We start from the raw sequence: 10,771 nt of genomic DNA, 5'->3' as shown, positions 1-10,771 counted from the left end.
GTGCAGATGACCATTGCCTGGCCAGCCGACTAACCTGTCTGAGGGGGTGCTGACTGTGCGACAATGACACATTGCATTTCAACATGCCTGATCCTTCGTTCACAAGGTAGAGAAGCTGCTGTTTTTGGCAGCAACTTACTCACCTGAAAACACCTTGTGCCCTCGGCCAAGTTGCATGTGTTGGGGGGGGTTGTCTGGAAGGATAGCCAATAACTATGTAAGGAAGGTGTTGGCAACCTCCTGCACCCCAGCTGTTGTAAAAACTACACCTCCCAGCATTCACAGTACCCTCATGGAAGCGAATGGAGCATGCTGAGAGTTGTAGTTTCACAACAGCTGGAGGATGCTGAGGTGTGTAGTAAGTTCTAAGCGGCTTCAAGTTGCATGTCCATTTCCTATTTTTAGGGGGCGTTCTCTGTGTTCTGAGTCATTCCACTACCTCTGACCTGAGCAGGTGCCACCTTGAACGAGGACGTATTAGACCCCCCCAGGTTGTGGAAGTGGCTGCAGGGAATTTTAACACTGGAGCAGGTCAGGGCTACTCGGCAGCAAGAGAATGAAGTGCGCTGGATAGAAATGCGTTGGAGGGAGGTTTGCTGCTGTAGGAAATACCTTGAGTGTCTCATCAGGAGGGATGTACGTGCTCATACGTTAACACTATGTATTACAAGTCCGTGGCTGACGGGCTGTGTTCACACTGATGTTCAGCTGCCATGTATTAAGCAAAACTCAAGAACTTTCTCCACTACTCTTTTTTGGGACAGGCAGGGGAGCGTATCTGTGTAAATGAAGCCATTATCTCCAGGCTCCTTATATCTGTGGCACGTCACTGATTTTGTAGTAACTTCTGCCATTGCTGTAATAGAAATAATTTCTCTGCACCGACTCCTTGCAGAACTGTTGCTTCTATGCTGTAGTATGAAGTATGGTGGGGGAACTCTTGGCCATGATGGAGTCCCTCATATTTGCCACCATCACAGACGGCCATACATGGGTAAGTAATGCCTGAGTGGGTCAAGCACTATTTTCACTATATACATTAATTATATGAACGGTTTGATGTCATATGCAATTGGTGTTACCCGTGTGCTGGGGAGGTGTCCTCCCTCCTCTGCTGGGGACACAAAAGTGCTTGTGTGATTGAGGCTTGGTGCATGCTACCTGCTCACACCACGCACTAAGGCCTCGTGCACACGACAGGTTTTTTGCGGATAGGATGGGGACCTATTCATTTCAATGGGTCAGCAAAAAAATGCTGATGGTTCATCAGTTTGTGTTCCGCGTCCATGTTTCCCTTCAGCAAAAAAAATAGCGCATGTCCTACTTTTTTTACATTTGCGGACAAGAATAGGCGTTTATTACAAGGGATCTGTGGGGAAAAAAAACGTATCCTCCAAAAAAAACAGATGCAGCATCCGTGTTTTTTTTAAGGACGCACAATTTGCGGATGCAAAAAACAACTGTTGTGTGCATAAGGGCTAACACTGCGTGCTATACTGGATGTATTCCATTATAATCTGGGATTCTCTGCACCAAATGGTTGAGATTAGCTCATCTCTAATTTCATATTTTTGAAATTCGTTCACACTTCGTTTGGTGGTAAAAGGTGAATTCCGTTACCACGGACCATAACGCAAATTCTATGACTGAAGGCATAACGGAATGTGTTTAGAGGCATTCCGTCATAATAGAAGTCTATGGGCTGCAAAACGGATCCGTCCGTTTTCTGTTATGCAGGAGAGGACTCCCCTGCATAACGGAACTGATCCGTTTTGCAGCCAATAGACTTCTAGTTTGACGGAATGCCTCTAAACGCATTTCGTCATAGATTTGCGTTATGGTAACGACATCCATATTGCAATTCACCTTTTACCACAAAACAAAGTGTGCATGAATTTCATTAGCGGAAATTCGCTCATCTCTAGTTAAGATGCTATGCTTTGTGTCAGCAACCTGCGGTTCTCCAGCTCCTGGCGGGATCGCTGCACTGTATGCACCTCCTTGTATGTTCCCTAGGACTGCTGGTTGCAGGAGCAAAAATCTCTTATTTCAGTAAAATATTAGACTTAGGGCACTTTCACACTAGCGGTTTTCTTTTCCGGCATTGAGTTCCGTCCTAGGGGCTCAATACTGGAAAATAACTGATCAGGCATATCCCCATGCATTCTAAATGGAGAGTAATTCGTTCAGGATGCCTTCAGTTAAGTCATTTTGACTGATCAGGCAAAAGATAAAACCGTAGCATGCTGTGGTTTTATCTCCGGCAAAAAAAAAAAAAAAAAAACTGAAGACTTGCCTGAATGCTGGATCTGGCATTTTTTTTCCCATAGGAATGTATTAGTGCTGGATCCGGCCTTCTGGTCTGCACATGCGCAGACCGAAAAAAACGCTGGATCCATTTTGCCAGATGACAGTGGAAAGACTGATCTGGCATTTCAATGCATTTTTTGGACTGATCAGGCATTTTTAAGGGTACTTTCACACTTGCGTTGTTTGATTCCGGCAGGCAGTTCCGTTGCCTGATCAGGCAAACTGTATGCAAACACATGTCATTTTTTCTGACTGATCAGGATCCTGATCAGTCTGAAAAATGCATTGCAATACCGGATCCATTATTTATTTATTTTTCTAATTTTTAAAGGTCTGCGCATGCACAGACCGGAAGGACGGATCCGGCACTAATACATTCCTATCGAAAAAAAATGACGGATCCGTCATTCAGGCAAGTCTTCTTCAGTTTTTTTTTTGCCGGAGAGAAAACCGTAGCATGCTACGGTTTTCTCTTTTGGCTGATCAGTCAAAATGACTGAACTGAAGACGTCCTGAACGGATTACTCTCTGTGCTGGAAAAGAAAACCGCTAATGTGAAAGTAGCCTAAGACTGATCAGGATCCTGATCCGTCTGACAAATACGATCAGTTGGCATACGTTTTGCTGGATCACTCTGCCGCAAGTGTGAAAGTAGCCTAATAAAGCTGCTTCTGATAAGCTGGTAGGAGCCATAGGTGTTGCTCTTTAGGACAGGCAAGGAAAGGGCAGAGCAGTAGAACAGTAAAGATGGCTGCTGCAGAAGTAAAAAGAGACTACAGAATCAGCTGCCAGAGGGGGAAGGAGAATTATTGCACCCAGAGCCCACACCCATAGAAGCAAAAATGACCTATGAAAATGAGTCATGGGAAAGGATATTGTATACACACTCTAATGGGAATGCTGGTTTTGGTGGATGAAAAGGTAGGGCTCCTAGCCCACCGAACACTGGCTGTAGAGGTGGGGCAAATACGGGCAGCAGTTATTCCAGGAGAGACACTCGTCCAACTCTCACACTTAGCATGACCCCTGTCGTCATCAGCATCGCAGACGGGTGAGCGGCATTGACTCAATTCTAGAAATAATCAAAAACGCAGACATTTCTGGAAAAGAATCCTTTTATTTCTCATATCTACTTGAACATACAATAATCTTATTCCTTAGACAGAAGACCCATCGACAGCCGCTGCTCCGAGGAGAGTCCTCAAAATAAAAGCTTCCCCCCTCCATGAACAACCAAGAAAGTTCATTGAGAACCAGCAAAATTAAATATGTATTGCACCCTCCCCATGCACAGGGAATCGTCTATGAATACAGCATCTATAGGCGGGTTTATAGGCAAACACTGATGACAGTGAGGAGATGGTATCCTAATCACACTGCACTAATTCCACTGCCCGCAGTAGGGGGTGCACAGCTGTGTATTATATGTAGGGCTGGGTCAGGTGTGCACCCCATTCCCTTTTGGTTGTACATGTGTCTGCTGATTATTACAGCACATCCTATTAACGGCTGCTCGTTAACAGGAGAGCTTTGACAGCACACCATGTGGCCAGGTACGGTATTGCAAGTGTGATTTGGCGCAAAAACATTACTATAGTGTTGTGACTGCACCTGAATTCTGGTGCAATTTTTATGTCGCATAAGAGCGTGTTGACATCAGCGTTTTTGGTTCCATTATAACGGAATGCAAAACGGAAGCCTTTAAGAGGCATTCCGTTTTGCTCCGTCCTAATATATGTCTATGAGGGCACATAATGGTTCCGTTATACATGGCTGTTGACGCAACCAATGCGGTATAAATTTCTAGCCATGCACCAAATTTCTCATCCAGCACCAGCCACGGTGATACATTTATCTAGTTTAAGTTTACAGTGTCTACAGTTTAGGCAAGGATAGTAAATCTGCCCGTGTGCGCCGTTTTATCCGAACATAAGTTAGATGGCCTGTCTTCTGTGAATATAGTACAGCTGCAATAGTAGACATGGCCTTTAGACTTGTGAGAACCCTTTCAACTCAATTCCCCCATTAGGATAGATGAAGATGGGTTTACTAAAATGGACTGATTTATGCGCTAAATATTCTCTTGCAATACCTCTCCTGACCACATGGTGTGCTGTAACCAGTAGACATTTCAATCCCAATCCTCCATTCAGGCATATACACTTGATACGGAGCAGCGCCATCTACTGGTAGAGAACTTTAGTACAGTGACTTTTATTTTTTGGTTCTGCAAAACTCAAACTACATTTCATTGTGCCACAGAATATACAAGAAAGGGTCTCATGCCAGAAACCAATCACATGCCAGCTTCTTCCCCAGAGCAGGTTCGATTGGTTGCTGCAGGCACCACTTACACCTTTTGCGAGAATTGTGAGTTATTATGCATGAGCCCCACTTATAAGCTATAAACTGTACATTGATATTACCAGAAGATTATTACTGTAGTATAATATAAAGCATCTTCACGTCATTGGATTGTAGTACTGCAAATCACTCTGTAGATGGCGCTAGCTTCCAGTATTTGCAAGGGCAATAGTTCACTTCCAAACCATGTGTACGATAACTGAAATTTCCTTCTATAACCAAACGCCAAGACCATCCAACCATCAGAAGTAACTGCTCGTTTAGGTAACACGTAGGAACTTCAGACCATTTATTTAACCCATTCAGCCCCACACCGTATCGCCATCATTCCCCCTTCCATTCATCTCCAGCATTTAAGAAATACACATTTAAAAAGAGGGTAAAACCAGGGGGGCACATCATTTTCACAGTAAACAGTTTGTAGCTGTAACCAAGTGAAATAAAATATTGTATATAAAAATAAATATTTGACATTAAAACCTTCTTCACTGTCTGGTAAAGCCATATTCACATTAGACGTGACCTAGAGTCAATACTCTGTACGTAACAAGCATCCTGATCCATAGTGATACCTTATACCAAAGGTAAAGAAGAGGAATGAGACCTGCAGGTTAGTCAGCAGCCAGGAATCTGCACATTGTGGAGGATTGCAACAGCATCACCTGCAGGTTATGAGGCGGTACTGCACACTAGATGTTAAAGGGGACAGCCATCTATAACTGAATGGAAAACTCCCCTTCCCCTTGTTCTTAGTGACTGAGGAGTCTTCAAGCTCCACTAATATCAATGCTGCAAGGGCTGTAGCGTCAAATCTCTACACTCTAGCTGAGGCAAGCATAGTCATCTTCTACATTACAGGGGGACTGGCAGCAAATATTGCCACCAAATCGGACCCCAAAATGGCCAATAATTCTATGTTAGTAAATGTTTTGTCTTAGGACCTGCTATGGGGTAACCCAACAGGAGAGGCCAGTCATGACATCAATGATTATACTTGTGTTCAAGCAGCCACTGCTCGAATCTATAATACATCCGGTATCGGAAATAGGACTCCCAATTGTTTCAATTGAATGAGGCGGTCGTTACACCTCCCCCCAATCATTAGTAATCTCTAAAAGAGATCTACTTGATAGCTATCATTGCAGTAGATCCCATAGGATCTCCAGAGGGATCACCCACCCCATTCCTGCATCTATCAGCAGCCTTGGGGGGCAACGTATCCAAATAAGGCCACATTGTATTATACAATCGAGATGAAAGTCTGTCTAAAATGCCTAGAAACCAATTATACATATCCGTTATGTACATAAAAAAATCATATAACTCATAAAAAAATAACTACACGGGGATCGGTCAGCTACTCGGGAGAAGGTTCTACATGCTGCTAGGCTGCTGTATTGCCGGGCCGGCGTCACATTCCTTGATGGCGTTTTCCGACCTCATGTACATGAGGAACAGGGTAACGATGGCGAACGTGGCGGCATTGACGGGGAAGGCTCTGAGCAGCGTGGACGTCAGACCCCTGGTAAATACTCTCCAGCCTTCAACCTGGTAGCTCTTTCTGACGCAGTCTAGAATGCCGTTGTAGTGGTTGACCCCACCGATGCCATCGGCTTGAAGGCGAGACTTGATAACATCAATGGGGTATGTCGATAGCCAAGACACAATACCCGACATCCCCCCAGCGAACAGCAGCTTGGGGATGATATAACTGTCATTGATCTCACAGTGGAGATACCTGGAGAGATAGTCGTAGGTCAAGAAGTAAAAGCCAAAGCTTGGGGTCTCCCTGAAGAATGTGGTAACCATGCCTCTGTTGATGCCCCTCAGTCCTTCTTTGCGGTGAATCTTCACCAGACAGTCCAAGGAATTCTTGTAGTTCTTGGATTTGGATTTGTATTCACCGGTTCCTTGAAGCTGCATCCTGGTCTTCGCCAGTTCCATCGGGCAGCAGATCACAGACTGGATGGAGCCAGCGGCAGCTCCGGCCAGAAACTGGTTTAATGGAGTGTCGGAGCCGAGGTATCTCAGGGTGTTCCCCTGAACTCCAAAAACAAGAGCGTTGATGAAGGTCAACCCCATCATTGGTGATCCGACTCCTTTGTAGAGACCCCATGCCTACAAGAGAGCACACAATATTAAATTATAGACATTCTTCAGACGCGTTTCGTTTCTGACAACCATCATTGCCTATAGTGAGCAGAGTGCCTCCTCTATCACACAGACAAAAGACCCCATGAAACATCTCCCTATAGCTCAGCTTTTTAGAAACCCATGAGACTGACATGAGATTTGAAAGGTTAATTGCAAGCTAAAGAGGGTCATCTCTATAGGACTAGACTTGTACGGATCTGTACCACTGAAGGCTATATGGTAACACACATGCAGCAGAAGCAGACCTAGACATCTGCCACCCGTTTGGCTACATGACGTTGAAGACTATGGGCCGTAATGAAACTTCGCCAAGTTCTAGATCATATCCAAGGATGAGACTACCAGCTGCTATTAAGTTCCTGCTTCTGAGAGGGCCCGAGTCCTTTGCTAAAGGAACCCCAGCTCTGGAACTTTGGAAGAATCTGGATGATGAAGGACAAAGGCAGGGGAGAAAGCCAAGACTAAATCTATGGTCATGGCAGAGTAGAGGACCCATCTTCTACGGGTCTCTTGTGAATTCTTGTAGCCCCTTTGGTTTAAGGCAGCTGCATGGGGGAGGAGGGTGGCCAACACCTGAGTAATAGAAATGGCCAAATCCAACATACGTTGGATTCATCTTGGAAAATGCAGGAGAGAAAAAAGTACTTACCGTTTCCTGTCTGATAATAGACTGGAAGCAATGATAGGTCCCTCGATAAAGAGGTTTGGACACACTCTGAACCTGCAGCCGAACCTACAAGAAAAGACAACAGTGGTCATGGAAAGGCCCTTCCAGCACAATGCATCATGGGATAGCAAGGGTTTATCACAAAGGATCACAAGAATTCCACTGTCGGCAGATCACTTTTTTCTTTACATTGGCAAAGTACACAAGACATAGGTATGAGATGAACCACATGATCGGTAAGCGATAGGATTTACAATAACAAGGATGGAAGTACAAAGAAGAAGAAGGGGGGGGGGGGGGGGGGGAGGCGCATAGCAAAAGCACTGTTTGATTTTGCAGCAATTCTGAAAACCACCCTACTTGTGTCTCCAGGGCAACAGCGCAGAAGCTATATTACGGACTAACCAATGGCTTAAACACAATATGGCTTAAAGTGGATCTATCAGGACAGCACAGAACACAGGGGGTGGGCACTGAGCTCAGGGGGAGATCTATATATATATATATATATATATATATATATATATATATATAGACAGTCCTGTGAGTCTGGCTTCCTCCCACTCAGAGAAAGCCTGCTAGTCCTGTCCTCACCGACCCATGTAGAAAACCTGCAAGTCCTGTTTCCTCCGACCACCCATAGACAAAGCCTGTAGTCCTGGTCTCTGCAACCACCCAAACAGAAAGCCTGTGAGTCCTGCTGTTCTTAGCCACCCATACAGAAAGCCAGCAAGTCCTGCTTTCCCCACCCACCCATTGAGAAAAGCCTGTGAGTCCTACTCTCTGCACCCACCCAAACTGAAAGCCTGTGAGTCCTACTCTCTGCACCCACCCAAACTGAAAGCCTGTGAGTCCTGCTTCCTCCACTCATCCATAAACAAAGCCTGGAGTCCTGCTCTTCTCAGACACCCATAGAGAAAGCCTGCAAGTCCTACCCTCCAGACCCGCACAAACAGAGAGCCTGCGAGTCCTACTTTCCCCACCCACCCATAGAGAGAGCCTGTGAGTCCTGCTCTCAGCACCCACCCAAACTGAAAGCCTGTGAGTCCTGCTCTCAGCACCCACCCAAACTGAAAGCCTGTGAGTCCTGCTTCCTCCACCTACCCATAGAGAAAGCCTGTGAGTCCTGCTCCTCTCAGCCACCCAAACAGAATGCCTACGAGCCCTGCTTTCTGCACCCACCCAAACTGAAAGTCTGTGAGTCCTAATTCCCCCTCCCCCCAGTCCTGGAGATTGACAGCCTTTTCCTGTACTAGTTTGTATATAGTGAAAGCTGTCTTCAGCGTGTGGCCCTTTAAAGACTAGGCTCCCTTTCTGACCCCAAGTTGGATTGTGATCAGTTATACAAGCAATTGCTCTACGTCTGTTCTCCTTAAGCTGCTTTTACAGGTCCTGACACATGATCATGCAAACACCAGCCTCTCACTGTGCGATGGGGGGGGGAGACATCAAATGACGGAAATTCCTCAAGGGAACAATAACACATATTTGTGTAATATCAAGGCTTCCTCCTAGGCTTTATCAGCCAGCCACAGAACAATGCTCGGCATCTAGGCTGTGCATCACAGGAGGGCAGTGATCTACAGGGGCAGTAACGCAATTTGCTGTCCCCAAATGCACGGGCAACTTCCGTGCAGCAGGCGGGACAGATCGAGATCCATTCAACATGAATGGGTCCGTGATCCGTCTGTTCTTTTTTTTTGTGGTGCGGAGGCACGGACAGAAACACCACGGAAGCACTCCGTAGTACTTCCGTGGGGTTCCGATCCGTGCTTTGGTTCTGCATCTCCGTGATTGCGGAACCATTCAAGTGAATTGGTCCACATCACCGATGCGGAGTGCACACGGGCCGGTGCCATTGTATTGCGGACCCGCCATATGCGGGCCGCAATACGGCCAAACAACGTTCGTGTGCAAGAGGCCTTAGTCACCGAGTCACCCAGGCTTCATATAAAATCACAGCCACTGCTTAAATTTTTTTATTTTTTGTTGGACAGCCGAGCAACATCTCCATTAAATTCTTTAGGGAGCATGAAAGTCATAATATGGTAGGACACCCTTGCGTTGTACAGCACCAGTAGCCGCGTAGGACTAAGCACACTGGTGTCGGGAATAGTGCTGCAACCTGCAGCTTTAACTATGGAGTATCCTGCAGAGCTGCGTGCAGCCAGACATGTATAGGTGCCGGAGAAGGCTGCGGCCCACGGATATCAGCAGAATATTCTGCAGCCGGACCGACGCGCAAACAACAAATGCAAGGACAGGAAGCCAAGGACACACACGGTCGGTTACATTTAACTCACTGAGTAAATACCAAACCCCTTCTTTTAAAGGGATAGTCCATGTCCTGGTGCCACAATCATTAACCGTGCTGTTCTAGAGCGTAGACCGGTCTACATGATAAATCATCAGTAAAATATAGGAGCTCTTCCTCCTGGTGCAGAAGCACACCCCAGGAAATAAACAAAGGGTCCGGTGTCTCAAAGCATCACCCCCTTCCGAGCCGAGTCTGCCCCCTTGTTTGCAAACATTGCAGTGTCCAAGTCTTGCAGTAGGGCCAACCTGACCCAACACCCCCTACGTCAGTTATGTGGGCAGCCTCTATGGTGTGTATGTTCTTGATCCCAGTCTTCCCAGTCACTCCATTCAATTACAAGCGGAACCGGCAGTATCACGGGGGGGGAATTTGGCTAAAATGAGATGGTGGAAGGGGGGGGCATGAAAGTGAACGTACACAGAACTTCCTGTTTACTGACATTCTTGAAAAAGAGAGAGCAAACATGGCGGTGACAAAGCAAGGTCAGCATGCAGGAGAGCGGGCAATGGGGACCATAAAAGACACAGGGACACAATGGAAAGCTGCAATAAAAGATGAGCGGGGAGGACAGGGATCTATACTGGATAGAAGACAGCAGCGTCCAATGAGAAGATAAGACATCTAAATTGATTCCAAGAGCTGGGGAGAGTTCCCAAACTTAGAAAAGGGCAGAGGAAAATAGGAGCAGTTGTCCACAGCAACCAGACTGCCACTTTGGAAAAGGGCTGTAAACCTAGGCTGTGGGTAACCGCTTCGCTTTTCCGCTGCGCCGGTTTAGGGTACATCTCACAATCACCACCACCCAACCCCCTCTATTGTTCCAAAAAAATACAAAGAATCAGTTGGAGAGAAACGAGAATTCACCTGGGAGATACTTACTGGCGGGGGAACGCTCTGCGAAACGGGCGCATCTACAACAAAGTAACACTTTTAAGGCGTCCCCTAGCTTGGAGAGCAGA

At 46.3% G+C, this 10,771-nt stretch overlaps 1 protein-coding gene across 3 annotated transcripts in view; it reads right to left on the bottom strand.

The window, feature by feature from the left end:
* Nucleotides 1-4,534: 4,534 nt before the first annotated feature.
* Nucleotides 4,535-10,771, bottom strand: part of SLC25A29 (solute carrier family 25 member 29) — a 30,527-nt gene continuing 24,290 nt past the window's right edge. Inside the window, exons 3-5 of one of the 3 annotated variants that reach the window (XM_040412660.1) lie at nucleotides 10,677-10,723; nucleotides 7,478-7,561; nucleotides 4,535-6,792 (exon numbers count right to left, since the gene is read on the bottom strand). In XM_040412660.1, the coding sequence (XP_040268594.1) occupies nucleotides 6,049-6,759 (711 nt within the window). In that variant the 5' untranslated portion in view covers nucleotides 6,760-6,792; nucleotides 7,478-7,561; nucleotides 10,677-10,723 and the 3' untranslated portion in view covers nucleotides 4,535-6,048. The remainder of the gene's footprint in view (nucleotides 6,793-7,477; nucleotides 7,562-10,676; nucleotides 10,724-10,771) is intronic. The other 2 variants (XM_040412659.1, XM_040412658.1) reach the window with 2 other exon arrangements.

Source organism: Bufo bufo, chromosome 11 (assembly GCF_905171765.1).
Source record: "Bufo bufo chromosome 11, aBufBuf1.1, whole genome shotgun sequence".
Classification (NCBI taxonomy): domain Eukaryota; kingdom Metazoa; phylum Chordata; class Amphibia; order Anura; family Bufonidae; genus Bufo; species Bufo bufo.
The sequence above is the reverse complement of the archived record's forward strand: the minus strand, read 5'-3'. Positions and strand labels throughout refer to the sequence as shown.